Source organism: Felis catus, chromosome D3 (assembly GCF_018350175.1).
Source record: "Felis catus isolate Fca126 chromosome D3, F.catus_Fca126_mat1.0, whole genome shotgun sequence".
Classification (NCBI taxonomy): Eukaryota; Metazoa; Chordata; class Mammalia; order Carnivora; family Felidae; genus Felis; species Felis catus.
This window is the reverse complement of record NC_058379.1, coordinates 53559573-53582930: the sequence shown is the minus strand read 5'-3', so window position 1 is coordinate 53582930 and position 23358 is coordinate 53559573. Positions and strand designations below refer to the sequence as shown.

Sequence of the window (23358 nt, the reverse complement as noted above, 5' to 3'; positions counted from 1 at the left end):
GTCTTGACTGTCAAATATAGTTCAGAACCATGGAGAGCAGCCCATATGGTTTCAACTTTTAGCAGTTAAGATATTATAGAAGGATTGTTTGCCTTGTTGTAAACCAATTGGGGCAGGACTATGAACACTTCCATAGCCCTTGATACATGCCACCAAATTGCTTTTGAAAAGCGAGACATTAATTTACAGAGCTGCCAAGTAAAACTTCTATGATCTCTCTCTTTATATCCTTCTTTCATTTATCTTACACGGGTGATGAAATGAGTGCCTACTGTGTACTTGCTCTCAAAAAACTCAAAATTTATATGTGAGAACAAATAAGAAAGCAAATGATTATATTACAGTGGGACTGTCTATATTAAGTTTTGCTATGAGACACGTAGAAGTACACGACATTGTTAAACTTGAAAGAGAATTCTATCTCACGAGAAGATGAAATTTGAACAGAATGCATTTGTGGAGGAAGAGACTGGGGAGAGGACAATGGCCGGGTAAAAATATATCCTAACATGTCATGTTAGGGATTTGGGCTATGGAGAATCACCAAAAATTTTTACAGAAGTGAATAACATGTTTAGATATGCATTTTAGAGAGTTCACTCTAGAGAATGGCATTGAAGCTGAACAAGATTGGAGGCTGAAAGAGCAATTAATGGGCTATTGAAAAATTGAGGTGAGGTATAATAAAACAGTAAAGGCAGGAAATACCTGAGGATAGAAAGAAGTGGGACTAATTTGAGAGATGCATAAGAACAAAAAAGTATGAGGAAAGATTTATCATAAATATAACAAAAAGCAAATATGTTTCTCCTAGAAAGGAAACTCTGTATATGAAAAACATTTTGTTTTTGTTATATTTACGATTAACCTTTCCTCCTGTTTGGTTATTTTCTGATTATCCCTTTTTTTGTAAATAATAGTTTTAAATTTTGAAGTAGTAAAATTTACTTCTTTCTCCTTTTGTAATTCCTCATATTCTTTTTTTTTTTAAGTTTATTTATTTATCTTGAGAGAGACAGCACAGAGCCCAATGCAGAGCTCAAACTCATGAACGAGAAGATCATGACCTAAACCAAAATCAAGAGTCGGATGCTTAATCAACTGAGCCAACCAGGCGCCCCTGATTCCTCATATTATTAAATTTAGAATTGAATTTACAGATTAATTTGAGAAGAACTGCCATCCTTACAGTGTTGAGTCCATAAACAAAGTGTATCTATTTACTTAAGTATTATTTTAAATTTTTTAGTTTTTCAAAAAAATTATTTACTTTTTCAACAAGTTTTAAGGTTTTCTCCACAAAATAATTTCATGTTTAAAATTTACATGTAATAAATTTCATATTAAAAAATAATAAAAAAATAAAATTTCAAAAAGCTAAAAAAAATTTACATGTATATCATACATATAAAAATACATTATATATATTCCAATCAGGTCAAATATTTAATTGCTGTTGAAGAATTATCTTTTTAAATGTCTATTTTCTGGGTATCTGTTGCTGATATGTAATAGCACAATTGGTTTTTTGATCTTTTATCTAGCAATTCTGTAGAACTCTCTGTTGTAAATAACTTTTCTATGACAATCAAGTAATTTTTCTCCTTAAGTAATATCATCTGTCAAATAATGAGACTTACTTATTTTTCTTTCTGATCCATAGACCATATATTTCTTTCTTGCCATATTATGCAAACTAAGACCTTCAGTATTATGCTGCATGGGAGAATGATAGTGTTCATTCTTCACTAAAAAAGCCAATTCTTCAAGAAGACTTAGCAATACTAAACATTAATGCACCAAATTGAGAGCTTCAGATTACATGAAGCAAAAATTCATCGAACTGAAATGAGAAATAGGCCAATCTACAATTATAGACAGAGATTTCTATACTTCTCTCTCAATGAATAGATGTACATGAAAAAATCCACTGTAAGTCTAAAGATACAGAATGACATATCCTTCTATGAGGATAGATATAGGGATATAAGAATAGATATAAGAATAGTGTTGTGGGTTCAACCGCGTCTACGAAAGAGGTGTACTGAATTTCTAACCCCCATATGTATAAATACGACTTTATTTGAAAAAGGATTTTGCAGATGTAATCAAGTTAGATGAGGGTGGGACCTAAATCCGATCACTGGTGTCTTTATAAAGAGGGGGAAATTTGGAGACACAGAGATATAGGAAAGCAATCCAAGTGACAACAAAGTCAGAGATTAGATTTGCCACCAGCCAAGGAATACCAAGGATTGTCAATATTCACCATAAGCTAGAAGAGGGAAAAGGAAGAGGATTCTTCTTTAGAGTCTTCTAAGGGAGCACGGCCCTGTTGACACCATGATTTTGGACTTCTAGATTCCAAAGCTGTGAGTAAATAATATTCTGTTATTTTAAGCCACTCAGTTTGTGGCAATTTTTGTTACAGCAGCCCTAAGAATAAACAGATAATAGAGGCGCCTGGGTGGCTCAGTAGGTTAAGTGTCTGACTCTTGATTTCGGCTTAGGTCAGGATCTCATCATCATGAGATTGAGCCCCATGTGAGGCTCTGCACTGACAGTGCTAAGCCTGCTTGGGATTCTATCTCTCCCTCTCTCTCTGCCCCTCGCTCTTGAGTGCTCTCTCTCTCAAAATAAATAAATCAACATTAAAAAAATTTTTTAAAAGAGAAAAAGATATTAATAAGATAAAAGATAAATATAATAGATAGATATAAGAGTACAAGGCAATTGAAGATCATGACCAATCAATGTTACCTAATTAACATTTAGAGAACAACCTTCCAACAAGAGCAGAATACATAATTTTTTTTCAAGTATGCACAGAACATTTACCAAGATAGACCATATTCTGAACCTTAAACCAACTCTCACTAATTTAAAATTATTCAGTCATACAAAGTATGTTTGATCACAAAGGCATTAAATTATGAATCAATAATAGAAACATATCTGGAAAGTCCTCAATATTTGAAAAATAACTGAAATTTTCATTGATTGAGATAACCTTCCAATTCAGAAGTATAGATTTGAATGTGACATCTTTTTTTAAAAAAACTGTATTTTCCAATTAGGTTATTCTTGTTCATTTCTATTGATTTTTAGAATTTAGGACACTTTGTTGAATAATTTTTATTAATTCTCATGATTTTTTTTTCTAAATTTGTCCGGGTTTTCTGAATATATAACAGCCTGTTTTTCCTTTTTCAATATTTATACCAGTTATTTTTATTTCATTTGTCCAAAATTTCAAAACAATATTAAACATTAATAGTAATTAACAGTGCCTTATGATTTATACCAGAATGCCCCTGATGTTTATCAACTTCTCAAAGAGATCTGTGATCCTAAAAATTAAGAACCATTGTTTAGAATCATAAGTTCTTAAAAAAAAATTTTTTTTTAACGTGTACTTATTTTTGAGAGAGAGAAGCAGAGCATGGCGGGGGGAAGGGCAGAGAGAGAGGGAGACACAGAATCTGAAGGAGGCTCCAGGCTCCAGGTTCTGAGCTGTCAGCACAGAGCCCAACGCAGGGCTTGAACCCAAGAACCGCAAGATCATGACCTGACCCAAAGTCAAACGCTTAATTGACTGAGCCACCCAGGCTCCCCTAGAATCCTAAATTCTTAGCATTCGTACAATCCTTAATCTACAGATGATGATTCTTGAGATCACAAAGGTTAAGTGACTAGTGTTCCAAGGTCTTACAACTAGGCAGTGGAAAAACCATGACTAGAATTTCTTTCCATTTATGGTTTTGTTGTTGCCAAACATTACAACACAAATTGTAATGCTTTTCCTCATCTCTGATCTTTTTTAATTGCAAATTACTGCAATTGCACTTTTTGAGTAACAAGTTTATTGAGATATAATTCACATACCATACAATTTCACCCACTTAAATTATACAATTCAGTGGCTTTTTAGCACATTCACAGAGTTGGGCATCATCATCATCATAATTATTTTAGAATATTTTTATCACCCCAAAAGAAGCCTGGCAGCCCTTAGCCATAAGCTTCCAACTCTGCCACTCCTCCTCCTCACTCCCCCCAACCCTAACCTATTTTGTATCTCTATGAATGTATTCTGGATATTTCATATAAATGGAATTATATGTGGTCCTTTGTGACTGACTTCTTTCACTCAGCATGTTTTCAAGGTTCATCCATGTTGTAACATGTATCAGTAATATTAACAGTAATAATATTCTGTCGCATGGTATATACTTACTTATTCGTTCATTAGTTGATGAACATTTGGACTGTTTCCACTTTTGGGCTATTATGAATAATACCATTATGAAGGTTCACATACCACTTTTTGTGTGGACATACATTTTCATCTCTCCTAAGAGTAAAAGTGCTGAATCATATGGTAACTCTATGTTTTTTTGTTTTTTTACTTTTTAAAAAAATGTTTATTTCTTTTTGAGAGAGAGAGAAAACACAAGCTGGAGAGGGGCAGAGGACCTGAAACAGGCTTGGTGCAAACAACAGAGAGCCCAATGTGGGGCTCAAACTTGTGAACTGCAGGATCATGACCCAAGCCAAAGTCTGACACCTAACCTACTGAGCCACCCAGGCATCCTGGCAACTCCATGTTTAATAGTTGAGAAACTCTGTTTAACAAGCTGTTTTCCAAACTGCTGCACCCCTTTAAACTTCCCACCAGCAGTAGAGGAAGGCTCAAATTTCTCCACATCCTTGTCTCATTTGTTATTCTTTGTTCTTTTGATTACAGCCATCCTAGTGGGTGTGATGTCGTATTTCATTATGGTTTTGATTTTCATTTCCGTGATGGTTAATGATGTTGAACATCTTTTTATGTGCTTATTGCCTATTTATTATCTTTCTTTGGAGAATCATCTATTTGTATCCTTTGCCCATTTTTTTTTAACTTTGAGAATATTTAAATGTTTATTGACAGTTCAAGTTTCCTTTTCTGTGAAATGACTGTCATTAGTCCATTTTTCCATTGTATTGTTTCCCCTTTTCCTTATTAAACATAATTCCTTAGTGTAGATACATATCTTTTCACATCTGTAGCTTGCATTTCTGCTATCTTTGTGGTCTTTTGATGAAAAGAAGATCTTAAATTTATTTTATTTATTTATTTTGGTTTTTTGTTAAAAAAATTTTTTTTAATGTTTATTTATTTCTGAGACAGAGAGAGACAGAGCATGAGTGGGGGGGGGGGGGAGGGGACAGAGAGAGACACACACAGAATCCAAAGCAGGCTCCAGGCTCCGAGCTGTCAGCACAGAGCCTGATGTGGGGCTCAAACTCACAAACTGTGAGATCACAACCTGAGCCAAAGTCGGCCGCTCAACCGACTGAGCCACCCAGGCGCCCCTAGAAGATCTTAAATTTAATTATCAATATTTTCTGTCAGGATATGCACTTTTGGAATCTTGTTTAGGAAATCTGTCCCTCCTCTGTCCGAAAGGGAGACAATATAATGCATTAACATATGGCATATTAAAATGGTCTCAAGAGGCAGATTACCTAAGTTCAAATCACAGTTCTTCTACTTAGTGGCTTTGAGACAATTTAATTAACTTCTTTTGCCTCAGTTTCCTCATTTATAAAATGAGATGATATTAACAGTACCTATTTGATAGGGTTCTTATGAGGAATAAATAAGTGGCATACGTAAAAGGCTTAAAACAATACCAGGCTTTTAACAGGCATCAAGTGAGTGTTTGCTATTGTTATTTGCATCTTTGTTCTATCTAAACTGTTTTTTTTTAATCTTTTTTAACATTTATTCATTTTTGAGAGACAGAGTGTGAGTGGGGGAGGGGAAGAGAGCACAAAATCTCAAGCAGGCTCCAGGCTCTGAGCTGTTAGCACAGAGCCTGATGTGGGGCTCGAACTCACGGACCACGAGGTTATGACCTGAGCTAAAGTCGGAAGCTTAACGGACTGAGCCACCCAGGTGCCCCTACCTAAACTGGCTTTTTTAATGAATTGGATTTTTCTTCCAAAGAGATAACCGATTATTAAAGCGCCATTTATTGAATACTCCATCCTTTCTATATTGCTTTGTTTCAAGTTGGTCTATCCTGCTGCTCTCTATTCTATTCCATTGGCCTATTTGTCTACAGCTGTCTTTTGACAACTGTATTATGACCTTGGTATGGCTGGCTTTCTGGTAGGGTAAATGCCTTGGAATTTGTCTTCAAAATTATCTATTCTTAGACCTTTGTTCTTAAATGTTGATTTCTGAATTAGTTTGTCAAATTCCATAAAATCTCTGTGGTATTTTGATGAAAATTGCATTGAACCTGTAGATTAATTTCAGTAGAATTGACATCGTTGTGGTGCCTCTGCCACTACCAGGGAGAGCAGAAGTTAAAGTTCTCCAAAAGCATATCTTCTCATGTAATTCACTTTCAGATAGGATTTTTGCAAGTATACGCCTAGCTGACCAAAGCCAAGTCAAATGATGATGCCTTAACTCTAAGAGTTGAAAATATGAGTTCTGCCTTCCACTTGTGAGAGAGCAACTGAAGAGAAGATGAACAGCCACATGAATATGATGAAGGTGCGCTGGATATTTACTCCACTATATCATCTCCAACCAAGTACAGCTTTGTTTCTTCCTTTTGAAAGCCTATACATTTTGCTTATTTTTCTTTTCTAGCTGCTTTTGTAGGAAGCTAGAAAAGTATTGAATAGCAACAGTGATAATGGACATCCTGTTTTATTCTGACTTTAAAGTAAATGCTTCTTATATTTCACCATTGGGCATAATATTATGGATTTTTGCTACATTTTTATCCAGTTTTGGGAAGTATTTATATATAACTTAAAAGCAAGCATTTAAATTATTTTTAATGTTTGTTTTTGAGAGAGAGAGAGTATGCGTAAGTGGGGGAGGGGCAGAGAGAGAGGGAGACACAGAATCCGAAGCAGCATCCAGGCTCTGAGCTGTCAACACGGAGCCTGACGTGGGGCTCGAACCCATGAACTGCAAGATCATGACCTGAGCCGAAGTTGGACACTTAACGAACTGAGCCAAACAGGTGCCCCTTACTATATTTTTTAAATTTTAGTGAGAGAGAGTACACAAGCAGGGGTGAGGGGCAGAGGGAGGGAGGCAGAGAGAGAGAGAGAGAGAGAGAGAGAGAGAATCCCAAGCAAGCTCCATGCTCAGTGTGGAGCCTGATTCAGGGCTTGATCCCATGACTCTGGGATCATGACCTGAGCCAAAATGAAGAATTAGATGGTCAACTGACTGAGCCAGTTAATGCTCCTAAAACCAAGCATTAAAAAAAAATAAAATCAAGTATTGATACAATCTCTTATTTTAGAAGCATAAAGGATAAAAATATTTACAAAAGATTTTTACCTGCAGATTTAATTAGAGAAGATTTATACGGAGTGTAAATACCTGTAATAAGTATAAAATAGAATTATGAGCTTTGGAGTACAAAACTGTGGTTATGATTCATCCTTAAAATAATCAGAAAATGGATGTCATGTGTTTTAGAATGTTAATAAATAATCTTAAAACATCCAGTGCAGTAAATAAAACAGAAAATATGGGCTAACATGTGGGTTATATATTTAAGTCTTTTTTCCCCCCTAGCGTTTTAAAGCAACATAATGTAAAATCTCTGAGCTTAAGAAACTTTTCACGTATGAATTTTCTGGTCATCCCCTGATCTCCAATGCTCTGATATACAGGTAAGTGTCTCCTATGTGAAAACTATGTATCCAGGAATTAGAAAGGCTTTTACTGGGGTTTAAAAGCCAATACTCAATAGCACCATCTACTGTTCACACAATGAAATTTAATAATAGTGGAAAGAATAGATTCTCAGATCTTCACCTTCAGATGAATACAGCAAATCTTCTAGTCTCAACTTTCTAAGCTTACAGATAAAGAATGTGAGGCTCAGGAAAGATAAGTGACTTGTCAAAAGCCACAGATTTCTTGCTAAAACTATGTATACGAGACTATGCAAATGAAAATTTCTATAGGTGCTTTCAAAGCAAGGAAACGTGGAAAAGCAATTTACCCTAGTGATCAAGTCTCTAGGTTAAACTGTGCTGGTCCTGTTCCATGCTCCATTGCTGATTATCTATGGGCAAGTTAATTAACTGTTCTGTGTTTCAGTTTCTACATCTAAAAATTGGCGATGCAAATACTTCTAAGGGTTTGTTGACAAGCAAAAGTAGTAGAGAATGTAAAGCATGATGCCTGGTGGATAGTGACCAATAATGGTGATATTATTTCTATTCACAAGTGGTAGAACTGCTTTTTCACCCAGGCCTCTCTAACTCCAGTGTCTCTGTTCTTTCAACTTGACTTCACCAGCCATCAGAAGAGATCAGCAATACCATACACACCAAATAAAATAATCAATGAACGTTTGATAGCACAGTATACCAAAATATAAGCCCATTGGCTTAGCAGAAATTTTATGTCATTCTTTGATTTTGGGGAGAGAAGGAAGATAGTCCTCATATTTAATATTGGAAAAGAGGTCCTTAGTTGTTTGTGTTATTGTTACTATTTTGTCCAGCAAGTTTCCTCTTTTAGTGATAGACCCTATCCTCTTGACTTTGAGGTTGGGCACATGACCAAAGCCTGGCTAATCATAGCACCTCATTTTTCCTGGACACAGTGAATAGTACCAAGGACATGAGATACAAAAAGTTCCAGTGTCCAGAGGAATCAGAGAAATGAGAGATGTGTGATATCTTGGACCCCATATAATACATTCAGTTACATACAAATACATTCTGCAGGGTATCTCATTAATAATAAATAATGAAATGTAGTGGACACCTTGACTTCCATCCCATATTCCCTCTCCTCCTCTTCATTTAGCAACAGAAGACTATGTTTTTCAGTCTGTTTTGGAGATACATGAGATTGTGAGACTCATTAAGGCCAGTAGTATGTGAGTGAGATTATTGAGTGCCATTAATACAATTTGAACTTAAACTATTAATCATGTGCTTTTCCATTCTCTTTTGTCTACTCTTGTAGCCTGGAAGGCAGTGACTCAGCTTTAACCTTTAGATGAGGACACCTTATAAGATCAGGATAGACGAAGAAAGAAATAGATTTTTACAGTGAATTACTCACCCACTCTGTGGATGTGGTGTTAGATTGTGAAGTCAGTGCATAAGACAAAAATCCATTGAGGTTCAGCCATAAAGAGGAATGAAGTACTGATAATATGCTAACATGAATAAATCTTGAAAACACGCTAAGTGAAGGAAGCCAAACACAGAAAGTCACATCTTCTATGATTCCATTTATATGTAATGTTCAGAATAAGTAAATCTTATTGAGACAGAAAGTAGATTAGTGATTGCCAGGGGCTGGAGAAGGTATAAGGGTAGAGAGTGTCTGCTAATGTGTACCAAGCTTCTTTTTAGGGTGATGAAAATGTCCTGGAATTAGATAGTAGTAATGGTTGTACCACTTTGAATACACTAAAAGCCACAGAAATGTATACTTTAAAGGGGTGAATTTTATGGAATGTGAATATCTCAAAAAATTCACTTAGGCTAAAATATTTGAAAGTCCTTCTCAGGGGTGCGTGGGTGGCTCAGTTGCTTAAGTGTCTGACTCGTCATTTCAGCTCAGGTCATGATCTTGAGGTTCAGGGGTTCAAGCCCTGTGTCAGGCTTTGGGCTGGTGTTGGCAAGCCTGCTTGGCTTGGGATTCTCTCTCTCTCTCTCTCCCTCTCTCTCTCTGCCCCTCCCCTACTCATTCTCTCTCTCAAAATAAATAAATAAATAAATAAATAAACTTTTTTAAAAAGTGAAAAAAATAAGAGTCCTCAGAGAGGTTAATACAAATAGTTTTAATTTTAGTGTAAAAAATATGTTGCCTTTTTAATTACTTTGAGTACCAAAGTTGTATGCTTGCATTGAGGCGCCCTGTTACCAAAAAAAAAAAAAAAAAAAAAAAAAAATGTATAACTTGAGTCATACTTACTTTTATAGGATTCTCACATAAGGGATTGAGGTCCAAGGTATTCAAAAGGGGATGTGTACTCCTGGGGATACAAGAAGAATTTCCAAGAGATGCTCAGACACAGTTTTAAGGAAATGAATTCCCAGATCCTCAACTTGCATGTTATGTGTTCTAAATTGATTTGTGGCTAAAATGTCATGTCATTAGGTCCTGTCGTCCTTTCCTACCTTCCATCAATTTACAGGAGAAAGGCATACCTCTTGCCTGTCATAAATTCTTACTAAGGTAAAAACCTCAGGGTGCCAAACAATTCGACAATTTGAGATACTGGTGTTGGGGAAGCCTTCTTTAAATTAAGGTACCATAAAAGCATGATACACCATTGTAGTTTTCCTTGCCTTGTATCTTTGGCTTATAATTCAGAAGGAATTCAAACAATTGAGTGACACTGTAATAGAATCCCTTTCATTCACCTCTACTTACGTAACCGAACAATCTCTAAAAAGGCAAGCTAAGAACGGAAGCCAGTTTAGGACTTCATTTGGTAAGGAATTACTGGCTTCCCGCAACTCCATCACTGTGAAGGAAACATCCAAGCATAGTGGAGAAACGAACGTGGCGGCGGACGACTCAGATGTTTGCAAGCACACCACTACCCTGCGACCAACAAACATACAGTAGTGCCAGGAGTTTCCCCTTACACGCCTGTTAATTCCAGCACCCACAAGACCACACATTTCTGCTCACTGGTTGGGTCCACGTTTGTGGTAGTCCATTTCTAAAAGCATGGCTGTATTTAAACGATACAAGGTCTGCTTAGGCCCGCGCCACGAGAAACAGGCACATATCGCACCGGCAGCACACTTTTCCTTGAGCAGGTGTCCCTTGCTGCTCTACGGGGAGCGTGGGAAACAGCGCGAACAGCCACATTATTTTGCCTACTGTTTCCAGGGAGAGACTTTGGGGCTCCAAATAGGCCCGGCCCGCGTGGAAGGCGAGCGAGCTGCCGCACCACTGTGACAGCCCGGATCTCGAACGCGGACCCACACGCTCAGCGCCTGCACCTCGCTCGGCTTTGCCAAAGGCTTGTGTGAGAACCAGGCCTAAAGTCGCGCGTCTCCTGTTTGGCTCCGCCCACCGCGCTTGTAGCCCCGCCTCACTCCGTAGGGGCCCACCCATCGCACCACTTCCGGCGCCAGCCTCCCAACCGGCCTCCGTCGCTCTTCACTTCCCTCTCCTCTGCTCTTTCCCCGCCCCATCGCCTCCTTTAATACCGTCACGTGAGGGGCGAGCGCGGGGCCTGCTGGGACGGGTACTGCCGGTGGGTCAGGGTTCGGCCTCAACATGGCGGTTCCGGTCGAGCAGTGACCAAGGTTTTACCTTCTGGAGGATTAACTGGCGATTGTCGGCGTCTCCACCCATCACGGTGGAATGCGAGGACGCCGGGGCGAGCCCTGAGGAGCGGCGGTGCAGGGGAGGGGTCCGTGGTGTGTGCCTGGGAGCCGAGGCAGCGGCGTCTGTTCCTTCTGTTGGTCTCAAGGCTTCAGTGTGGGGCCCCGCCCGGCCGGGCTAGGCCGGCGGGCGGCGGCAGTAGCTGCTGCAGCCGCAAGATCAGTCTCTGAGAGTGGGCCGGAGGGCGGGCGCCGCCGCTGCTTGTGCCGCGGCGATGGCCCAGTGTGTACAATCAGTGCAGGAGCTAATCCCGGACTCCTTCGTCCCCTGTGTCGCCGCGCTGTGCAGCGACGAAGCCGAGCGGCTCACTCGCCTCAATCACCTTAGCTTCGCGGAGTTGCTTAAGCCCTTCTCTCGCCTCACTTCGGAGGGTATGTGGTCTCCTCCCTTTTTCACTGTGCTTCCTCAAAGCCGGGCCGGGCAGGGAAGAAAAGGGCGATGTTTACATCTCGGAGCCGGTAGAGTGGCGTCCGCGGCTGGGGCCCTGGGGTGTCTCCACTGGCGGCTGGGGGAGGGGCCATGAGTGAGGTTGTCAAGACAGCGCGGTCCTAACCTCTAGTTTCTCTAGGCACTTTCCTTCTTCCCCGGACCAGCTGGGCTGCTGGGTAATTGCCGGGGGGGGGGGGGGAGGGGGGGGGAAGAGCCCCAGAGAAGGGCGTTGAGACTGTTTTCAAAGACCATAGGGAGGGAATTAGGAAGTTGCAAGGCAGGTAAGGGTAGGAAGATGCTGCCTTAGACCACTGAAGTCTTAATGAAGAAGACGAATCATCTTCCCCTGGGTGTTAACTGGACTTTCAAAGTTGTTTTGAGTAGTATTCTTCTGGTAGTGGGACCTAGCTCTGTCTCTTTTTAAGTTTATTTATTTTGAGAGTGAGAGAGCAGGGGAGGGGCAGAGAGAGAGAGAAAATCCCAAGGAGGCTCTGCACTGTCAGCACAGAGCCTGCTGTGGACTTGATCTCATGAACCTGAGCGGAAATCTAGAGTTGGATGCTCAAATGAGCCACCCGGGTGCCCTCCTGGGGCCTATCTCTTTCTAAGCTTCTATTTAGTTATGTTTTTTCTTTGAAAATGTAAACACTTTTTTAGGCATATAGTATTTAACCTCTTGTGAAAAAAAATGTTATAAAAATAAAACTTGCAACAGCCTTTTGCCTGATGGATGAAGAAGTAAGGACAAGTTGTAATTTAGATGGTTGGAATTAAATAGATTTATAGGAATGGAAAAGTCGTAAGATTCAGTTTTTCAGATAAAAGTTTAATCAACAGGAGAAATGTGTCTTTAATTGAAGAGCCGTCTGTTTTCATCACCTTTACATTCTTTATTAGTGAAAACTAAGCATAATAAAACTCCTGAGTATTTAACCAATATATTTACCTTTGCAAATAGAACATAGCAAAGTATAAATAAAGTTCTTTCTTCTTAAGGTCTGAATAAAATGAAGGGTTCTATGATGAGGTTATATCAAGCAAATGACTATGATGTTTATTTGGTTATGATGATTTCTTCACAGAAAGTGCTGTGCCATACATGTATGTATTTACGTGCCACAGGTGTGTATTCTTTGAGAGAATAGCTCCATAAGTTCACTTTATTATTTAAAGGACAGTGGGAGCTGTCCAAAAAAAACAAAGTTTGGGAACCTTTGGATTTTCTTCAGCTTGTACTTTAGCCATCAAGCTCGGCTCCTCCAATGTTCTACTAAATCAAGAACAACAAAGTGCCCTACATTCTGTTTTTGTTTTGTTTTTAAAATGTTTATTTATTTTGAAAGAGAGAGTAGGGGAGGGGCAGAGAGGAAGAGAGAGACAGAGAGAGAGAGACAGAGAGAGAGACAGAGAGAGAGAGAATATCCCAAGTAGGCTCCATGCTGTGGGTGCAGAGTCCTGCGCGGGGCTTGAACTCAAGAACCAAACTGTGATCATGACCTGAGTGGAAATCCAGTGTCTGATACTTAACTGACTGAGCCACCCAGGTGCCCTTAAAGTGGCCTACATTCTTAAGTTCTTAAAAAAAAGTGTGAGAATCAGTTTGACTTTGATATGTATGCTCTTTCCTGCTTTGTTGATGAGGAATAATAATGCTACTACTTGATACCTGCTTTATTTAGCTCTTCTAGTTCTCGTTGAATCCTATAGAGTAGATAACTCTTCTCACCATTTTAAATTTGAGAACATTGAGTCATAAAGATGTTAACTTGTCTACAGTCCTGTATGTGGGAAAGATTTAAAAACAGGCAATGTGACTCAAAGTATTAAGTCATCTTATCTCTTAGCAGTAGGATTGTTATTCACACTAGAGAGCAGTGCTGTCCAGCAGAAATATGATGTGAGTTACATATATAATTTAAAATTATTTAGAAGTCACACTATAAAAAAGGTAAAAAGCAGGTGAAATTAGTTTTAGTATTGTATTTAACCCAATATTTCCAAAATGTTACTATTTCAACACGTAATCAGTATAAAACATCTTAGGGGCGCCTGGGTGGCGCAGTCGGTTAAGCGTCCGACTTCAGCCAGGTCACGATCTCGCAGTCCGTGAGTTCGAGCCCCGCGTCAGGCTCTGGGCTGATGGCTCGGAGCCTGGAGCCTGTTTCCGATTCTGTGTCTCCCTCTCTCTCTGCCCCTCCCCCGTTCATGCTCTGTCTCTCTCTGTCCCAAAAATAAATAAAAAACGTTGAAAAAAAAATTAAAAAAAAAAACAAAAACAAAAACAAAAAAACATCTTAGTATTTTATGTTCTTATGGCTAAGTCTTTGAACTTTGGTATGCATTTAGACATTTATAAGGTTTACATTTTAGTTTGGATTAGACATTTCAAGTGCCCAACCCAATAGCTTCATCTGGCTGGTGCTTCCTGTATTGAATAGTGCAGTGAATAGGGGCCCACCTCAGGATTTTTCTGATTTCTTTCTGTAAACTGCAAAAGATTTAGGAAGAAACAAAATGAATTGGACTTTCATGGTTAGGTAGAGAGTTGGTGGAAAGGAAGAGTGCCAGCATTTCCCGTTGAGGATGGGGATGAGGTGAGAATGGCAAAAGCTAGAAGTTAAGATTGAGTGCTTCCTGAGCAGTGAGGAAACTGCCCCATCAGAGTACAGTATAGTAAGGGAAGATGATTCCTAGGTAAGGAAGGATCTTGAATTCTGGGAATGGGATTTTGGATTTCATATCTAATGGTAAAAATGTGTGGTAGTCATAGATTCTTGAGCAAGGGTATCAAGTTGGGGAGATTAGAATTGTATGGTTTATAATGATAAATAAGAGTTGATAAACATTTCAAAGTTTAAGGTGATTAGGACATTGGACTTTGGTGGTGGCATTAGAAATTTGGTGAAAAGGACATAATTTTCTGTAGTTTAATTTTTTGCTGATAAATAAATTTGGGGGTTCTTAGCCATCCAGAAAAGGCTACTGTTTTTTTGTTTTTTGTTTTTTGTTTTTTGTCTCAAGTGTGGGGATTCCTCAAAGATAGCGTATCTTTAGGCAATGAGGCATGAGAATATAACTTCAGGCACATAGTTTAAGAACACAACTAACTAAAACAGCTAAAATTTCCTTAAAAGGAGAAAGGAGTGTTAAAAAAAATAATTGGACTCCATTCTGGCCTGTGGGTATATTATTATTTGAGGTCAAAACTTGCTTTGACTATTGAGATATAATGTAGAGTGCACTTTTTTTTCGATTTCAGTAGAAAAACCCATGGTTTAAAGCTATAGTGAATAGTGAGGGAGGGTTGATAAAACAAATTTGAATACCATGCATGTGTAGGGCCTTAAAAATAGAGTTTAAATAAAAATAATAAAAAAAAAAGAGTTTAGACTTGATGTATTAGTCAGTGGAGAGCCATTCTAGATTTCTTGGATACATGTTTTAAAATCCAACAAGTATTTCTTTATATTAAGTAATGGTGAGTATATATATTTTTCTTATCGTTATGCTATATATATGTTTGAGACCTAAAAGAATATATATTCGTCATTTCAACACAAAGTTTGTAATCTTAATATTGCTTGAGAAATTTCTACTGGCCATCTATTTCAAAGAATAGTGGTGGTAGTATTACTTAATCAGACTTCACTGTTCTTGCTGTCATAGTGATAGTTCTTCAGTAATTTTAAACAGTATTTCAACATATCATTTAGACATTTATAAGACTTAAGAAAATTTCACTTAAACATCAACTTTTGAAAGTACTTGACTGTCACTTTCAAAAAGTATTATTTTTAACTGGAGTAAATTTACTTAAGGGTTTAAAAGGAACAGAATGTAAATCTTCAGTGTAAATCTTGAATATTTTCTAAAGGACCTTTGAAGGAAACTTATTGCCTCTAGTTTTCTTTAAAAGGAAATATTTTATTAATTTTAACTACCATGTTAGTGTGACTAGATAATTAACCTACAAGTTTTTCAAGTACCAAACTTTGGATGAATTCAAGTCAAGTTTCAAAATTTAAATTTTTTTTAAATGTTTTTATTTTATTTTTGAGAGACAGAGTGTGAGCGGGGGAGGGGCAGAGAGAGAGGGAGACACAGAATCCAAAGCAAGCTTCAGGCTCCACGCTGTTAGCATAGAGCCTGATGCAGGGCTCGAACTCACAAACTGTGAGATCATGACCTGAGCCGAAGTCAGATGGCCTAACCAACTGCGCCACCCAGGCACCCCTTAAAATTTAGATACATATGTTGTTTGTGTCATTTTTGTACAAGTTATGATTATTTTTCCAGCAATTCAGGTTTCCTGTATATAGTAAAGTCTCGTGTGCTAGGTAAAAACATAGAAGATATTATCATTTTTAAAAATATATTCCATAGGACACCCAATGTGTTATACATGCCCTGCAAATGAGTTTTATGATCAAATAAGTTTGCTTCAAATAGCATGTGTTTGGGAGAATTACAGTGTCACTGAGCACATTAAAGGCTCTGGGAAGACCTGGTATAAAGAGACTTTTTAAAAACTTAATCCTATGTTTCTCAAATTATTTGAACATGAAATTGATTTTTCTGAAACAACTCTTAATTAGCTTGAGGAAACAGTAGTCTGTGGACCTGCACATACTGGGAAATGTTACTTCATAATACAGTATTCAAGAAATTATATTTATGAGACTACCTGGCTGGTTCAGTTGGAAAAGCATGCAAGTCTTCATCTCTGGGTCGTGAGTTCGAGCCCCATGTTGGGGGTAGAGGTTACTTATATAAAACAACAAAAAAATTATATTTATATGATAACTTGTAAAAGTAAGACAATGGTAGAGCTGAATTTCATTTTGAAATTGAGATGTCATGTGATTATGATGTCACCTTTTGTGATATACTCTTAATGAAGCCAAGCTTTAGAACTGTGTGAGTTTTTTCAGAGTATTTCTTTTAATCATTCTTAGCTCTTATCTTCCTCTTTATTAGGTTAGTTTTGGGATATTCCAGTGTTTTACTACTCTGTTGTTGTATAACAAATTACTCCAAAATTAAGCACTTTAGGGGGGACAAAAGCATTTCTTGTCTCTCAGTTTGTCAGGAATCTGGGAGTAGCTCAGCTGGGTAGTTCTGTCCCAGGGTCTCTCTTGGATAGGGTCTCTCTTGAGGTTGCAGTGGTACTGTCAGCCTAGACCGTAGTCATCGGGGCTGGAGGATCTGCTTCCAAGCTCACTCATGTGGTTGTTGGCAAGTCTCACTTCCTCACTAGATGTTTTCCTGAGATCTCTGTTGTGTGCAGTGTAGGCTTTTCCATAGGCTCCTTGAGTATCCCCATGGCACGGCAGTTAGTTTCGCTAAGAGGGAGTGATGAAAGTGCACCCAAGATAGACCCTGTACTCTTTCATAACCTTATTTCAGAAGTGATGTACTCTTGTTTTTGCTGTGTTCTGTTGGGCATATATAACAACCCTGGGTGGGAAGGGATTACACAAGTGTGTGCATAACTCAAAATACAGGATTATTGGGGACTGTTTCGGAGGCTGGCTGTCACATCTGTTAACTCATTTCTGGATTTATTAGTAGGATTACCTAATAAATGATAAACTCATTCTGAATATGGGCAAAACTAGAAGTCTTTTTTTTTTTTTTTTTTTTAAAGTAACCTCTACCCCAAACGTGTGGCTTAAACTCATGACCTCTGAGACCAGGAGTCATGTGCTTTACAGACTAAGCCAGTCAGGTGACCCTAGAATGTCTTTTTTGTGTTGACACTTTTTTGTGTTGATACTAACAGTAATTAGTTTAAAACTTTGAGAGACACTTTTATGTTTTTTGACAATTAGAGACCAACTTTAGGGAGAATACTTGTATAGTATTTTCTAAAAGATATCAGAAATGCAGCATAGTATTTTCATGCTTTTCATTTTCTCTATTTCATAGTTAGACCAGCTGGGAAATTTAATTAGGGAAAAAGGCTTGTGTGTGTTTATTTAAATTAGAAAACAAACAATTATTGAAGAATTCAGAGAATTTCCTACTAAGCTTCCCACTACCCAGAACCAACTAATATTAATCTTATTACATTTACATTGTATTTCTTCCTTTTCTTTAAAAAGAAATCAAATATTATACAGTTGAGGTTCCCTTTCCTTTCTTCCTTTTTTAATCATAGCCAGTCATAATGGAACTTAAATGTATACTTTCTTTTTTTTTAATTAAAAATTTTTTTTTATTTTAATTTTTTTAATGTTTATTTTTGAGAGAGCTAGAGAGACAGAGTGTGAGCAGGGGAGGGGCAGAGAGAGAGGGAGACAGATTTCAAAGCAGGCTTCAGGCTTTGAGCCGTCAGCATAGAGCCTGACGCGGCTCTTGAACTCATGAACCGCAAGATCGTGATCTGAGCCAAAGTCGAGCGCTTAACTGACTGAGCCACCCAGGTGCCCCTGCATGTATACTTTCTATACATATATTTATTTTTATAATACAAGTGTACATATTTATGCCATATGTAGTATTTTTAAAAGATTATCGTCTTATGTTAATTAAAACTTGAGAGGTCAACAGAGAGGACACATAGGAAATTTTAGGAAGACATTTGATGTAACTTTATTTTAAAATATGGGCTTCATATAGAGGCTCAGTCAGTGAAGTGTCTGAATCTTGATTTTGGCTCAGATCATGATCTCACGGTTGGTGGGTTTGAGTCCCACGTCTGGCTCCATGCTAACAGTGTGGAACCTGCTTGGGATTCTCTGTCTCCCTGTCTCTGCCCTTTTCCTGCTCTCTCTCTCTCTCTCTCTCTCTCTCTCTCTCTCTCTCTCACACACACACACACACACACACACACACACTCTCTCTCAAAATAAATAAGTAAACTTAAAAAAAAAAAAGTTTGATGTAAAGATTCTCCTCTGAGGAAAAAAAGTGTTTGTTTTTTTTTTAATGGGTAGGTATCCAAAGCCAGTTTTCCAGTTTGCCTCTTATTTAAAAATGATGATCCATGCTGTACTTGAATGTGTGTGATACCTGCTGCTTTCATTTTTTCTTAAGCAGCTAACTATATAGTTATGTATATGTCAGGTTTGGTGCTCAGTGCTTTTGACTTAATTGTCTCATCTAACGATATCTCATCTAAATTCTTAAAGTAACCCTTTGAAGAAGGCATTAATTACATGTTATAGATGAGGAAATTGAAGCATAGAAAAGTTGAAAAGTTTTTAGGATAGCATGTGGTGGGCTAGGATTTAAAGTAAAGTCTGACTTTAAAAGTTGAGTCCAGGGGCGCCTGGGTGGCCCAGTCGGTTAAGCGTCCGACTTCAGCTCAGGTATTGATCTCGCGGTTCATGAGTTCAAGCCCCGCGTCAGGCATCTGTGCTGATGGTTCAGAGCCTGGAGCCTGTTTCAGATTCTGTGTCTCCCTCTCTCTCTGACCCTCCCCCGTTCATACTCTGTCTCTCTCTGTCTCAAAAATAAATAAATGTTAAAAAAAAAATTAAAAAAAAAAATAAAAGTTGAGTCCTTAATATAATGGACTGCTTTTAATACTGTTATGGAAACTAATCTTCTTTGATTATATTTATGTGAAAAGAATACGTTCACATTTCCTGCTGTGCACTGTGGACACCGTCTTGTTACAGTCCCCTGCAAACCTATCCCCTGACCTAAAGTTCTGAAACACTGGTTATAAATCCTGTCGCCTTGGCAAGGCCTATAGCAGGGTGGAGTCAGGGTTTTGGGGTGGGGGAAGGGATCTGGGCATTTTCTTTTTGTTTTTTTTTTTAAAGTAGACTTTCTTTTTTAGAGCAGACTTTCTTTTTTAGGTTCATAGTGAAGTTGAGCAGAGAATACAGAGTTTTCATATACCTTATGTTCCAGAACATAGCCTTACTACTATCAACATCTTGCTCCGGGGTGGGCACTGAGTTTTGTGATGGTAGAATAGGGCTGAGAATGCAGGCAGTATACTAGGAGAAGCAGAGGAAACCCACATGCAGCACTTAATTCCCCTTTCTTCCCCTTTACTATTTTCAGCATTGATACTACAGATCTCACAGGTCACACTGCCTGGGGATTGCCCTTAGGGTGAGTGAGAATTAGGGATTTGATATAGATGGGGATTGGTTCCTGGCAACTCCAGAAAATAGGGGGAAGGAAAGGACCTACAAATAGCAAAGTTGTGAGTAGTAGCATTGAGGGAGAAGGTTAGACTCTACCTAGCCCTCTTGGTATATAAGTAAGTCAGTTGTGTTGTACTTCTGGAAGACTTCCACTTGGAATTCCTGGTTTTTGATTTGTGCATTCTTTTTGTAAACTATTAACCCAATTGTTTATTGTTGGATTGTTATTGTGTAGGATTAATTTCAAGTTTTTTTCCTTTTTTTTTTTTTTAAAGTTCATATGAGAGATCCTAATAATCAACTTCACATAATCAAAAATCTGAAGATAGCAGTAAGCAACATTATCACCCAACCACCTCAACCCGGAGCCATTCGGAAGCTTTTGAATGATGTTGTTTCTGGCAGTCAGCCTGCGGAAGGATTAGTAGCTAATGTGATTACAGCAGGAGATTATGACCTCAACATCAGTGGTATGTAGTAAGTTTTATTACTACTATTTAAATGAAATTTTCTTTTGTTAGAAAAAGTAATTCTGTATCTTGGAAATCATTCAATATTTAAATGCCTACTGGGTGCTAGAGCCTGGGAATACAGTATTGTAAAAAACCAATCCTTGCTTTTACAGAGATTATAGTCAAGTAGGCAGCCAACTATGAATTACATCATTTCATTTTATTTTTTTATAATGAAAATGTTTTTATAGTTCTAATTGTAAAGTTAATAGAAGGCTCCATGAGGACAGGAACTTTGGCTCTTTATTTTCCTTCCAGTACTTAAAGTAATTCCTAAAACTTATGCATGATAAATCTTGAATGAAAGAACTAGCAGTAGATAAAAAGCAATATATTCTTTTGTGACATAAGTGATACTAAAATGAAAAGAAGTTTATTTTACTTTTTATCCTGCTTGGTGTTAAGTTGAAGACATTTTTCTAATATATGAGTAAATATTTAATTTTTTGTAAGAGCTTATTTTTTAATTTTTTATTAAAAAGATTGTTTTTAATGTTTATTTTATTTTTGAGAGAGAGAGACAGAGCATGAGCGGGGAGGAGCAGAGAGAGAGGGAGACACAGAATCCGAAGCAGGCTCCAGGCTCTGAGCTGTCAGCAAAGAGCCCAACGCGGGGCTCGAACTCACAGACTGCAAGATCATGACCTGAGCCGAGGTTGGATGCATAACTGAGCCACCTAGGAGGCGCTCCCCCAATTGCCTTTTTGAAAAGCAAACTTGCTTAGAGTTCTTTGTATCTCTTCCTAGTCTTTTAAACTTCCAATAGCCTCTTGATAAGATTTCATGATTGACATTAATTTATCAGATAATCTGTTTATCCGGATCTCCTTCCTGAAGTTTTCTCTCTGCATTCTTAGTGAGGAATGATATCATCTGTCAGTGGGGGAGAAAATTCGGTTCTCAGTGGTGCAAAAATCCTAGATATTACAATGGTTTGTGACTCTCCAAAGGACCATGGTACATAAATAGGTGCACGGTACATGTATATATCTGTGAAGACTAATTAGAAATGTCTAAAGGGCTCATAGGGGAGATTACAAAATAAAAGTTGTGAAAACTGTTCTGCTGCACGTTGGACTAGTTACTTTTCAAGGTCTGTTCCACAACTGTCAGCCTGGGGATTTCCTTCCTTTCTCTTCTCTGTAGACTCTCAGTTTTATCTTTTTTGGTATATTTTCTTAATTTGGTGAAGGACATCTCCAGTAGCTTCCTGAGAAAGGTCACTTGGAAGGTAAAGTTTTTGAGCCAATTAATGTCTGAAAATGCTCTTAGCTTTTATATTTGATAGTTTGGCTATATATATTGTTGGAAATAATTTCCTTCAGATTTATACCACTTTCAGTTTCTTGTATTGCTGTAAAGAAGCTAGATGACATTAGGATACCTATCCCCTCATTCCCTCCAGCCTTCAGAAGCTTTTAGAGCCTCTTTATCTCTGTTTTGAAGTTTCATTTTGGGCCTAATTTAACTTTTTTTTTTTTTTCACTCATATCAGCAGCCCCTTTTGATAATTTGGGCATACATACTCTTTTGTTAAAAAAATTTTTTTTAATGATTTATTATTTTTGAGAGAGAGAGAGAGAGAAGCAGAGCATGAGCAGGGGAGGGGTGGAGAGAGAGAGGGAGACACAGAATCCGAAGCAGGGTCCAGGTTCCGAGCTGTCAGCGCAGCCCTATGCGGGTGGGGCTCGAACCAGCAGTGAGATCATGACCTGAGCCGAAGTTGGCCGCCCAACCGACTGAGCCACCCAGGTGCCCTGGGCATACATACTCTAAAACTTGACAAATTTTTTTATACTGTTTCTTGGTTAATTTCTTCCTCATTGTTTTTCCCTGTTCTTTCTGGAACTACTTGTTAATTGGATGTAGAACTTCTCAGTTGCTCCTTTAGTGTTCTTTCCTTTTTTTATAAATATTGTTCATTTACAGCTCTGTGTCTTTTTGTTTTACTTTCTGGGTGATATCTTTATCTCTGACTTTATTTTCCTAACCTTCCGTTGAAATTTTAACGTTTGTTGTGTGTGTATGTGGTTTGTTTTTTTTTTTTAAACTTTGCCTTGCTCTCTTTGTTTTCCTATTTGTACTGGGCAGTTCTTGTGTCATGTTGTGGTATTTTAATTCAGGAAATTAATAAATTGCTGTTGGCTTCTTTTAGTATTTAAGTTTTCTTTTATCCTGTGTTTTCCTCTCATTTGTATTATTTTTTTCAGTTTGTTTTGGTCACTTTTTCACATTGGAAACTTTTCTCACATATCTGCTGAGCCTGTGGTATTATTTTCTATTTCAAACTGAGAATTAAACGCCCCGCTGGGCATAATAAACTCTTGTTATCTAGTGGACTTCTGTACTGGGTGGTGAGGCTGTGAATAGGCTTTAGAGTTGCCCAATACTTACGGTTCTTTTATTTGGGGCCATTTCATTTCTCCAGAGAAAGATGCTCAAGTCTGATGTCTGACTATCTGTAAAATGGGGGGGGGGGGGGAAGCTGTTTTATGTCTGTTTGTTTTTTAACAGTCTATTAAAGTAGTTTGGTAGATACAGAACATCATTTCCCCATGTCTGAAGATTCCTTCCTATTTAACCAAATTTTCATTATCTTTTATTTTATTTTCTTGTCCTTGGTGCTGAGTGAAAATACATATTAATTTTATAGCTAGACTAATTTTGACTGATTTTGGGGGAAGATATAGGTTATTGGTTGGTTAGAAAGAAAATGGGTTATAACATTGGCTAGTATTGTCATTTATTCTCCAATTTTTGTCACTTTTCATATAGATTATGGTATTTCTAAGAAAGCTTTTTCTCTCATATAGCAATGAACATGAAATTGTTACATTGCTAGCCCTCCTAAACAATATATGGGTTATTCTCATAAGGTATTTGTTGGAATTAAAATTTTATATGTTTATAT

The 23358-nt window shown here is 37.9% G+C and overlaps 1 protein-coding gene across 6 annotated transcripts in view; it reads left to right on the top strand.

Annotated features, from left to right (window-relative positions):
• Nucleotides 1-11271: 11271 nt before the first annotated feature.
• The window catches only part of TRAPPC8 (trafficking protein particle complex subunit 8), an 83530-nt gene continuing 71443 nt past the window's right edge, over nt 11272-23358 (top strand). For 3 of the 6 annotated variants that reach the window (XM_045042026.1, XM_045042027.1, XM_045042025.1), the window contains exons 1-2: nt 11274-11772; nt 20211-20405. In XM_045042026.1, the coding sequence (XP_044897961.1) occupies nt 11616-11772; nt 20211-20405 (352 nt within the window). In that variant the 5' untranslated portion in view covers nt 11274-11615. Of the gene's footprint in view, nt 11773-20210; nt 20406-23358 lie in introns of all 6 variants that reach the window. The other 3 variants (XM_011288057.4, XM_045042028.1, XM_045042029.1) reach the window with 2 other exon arrangements.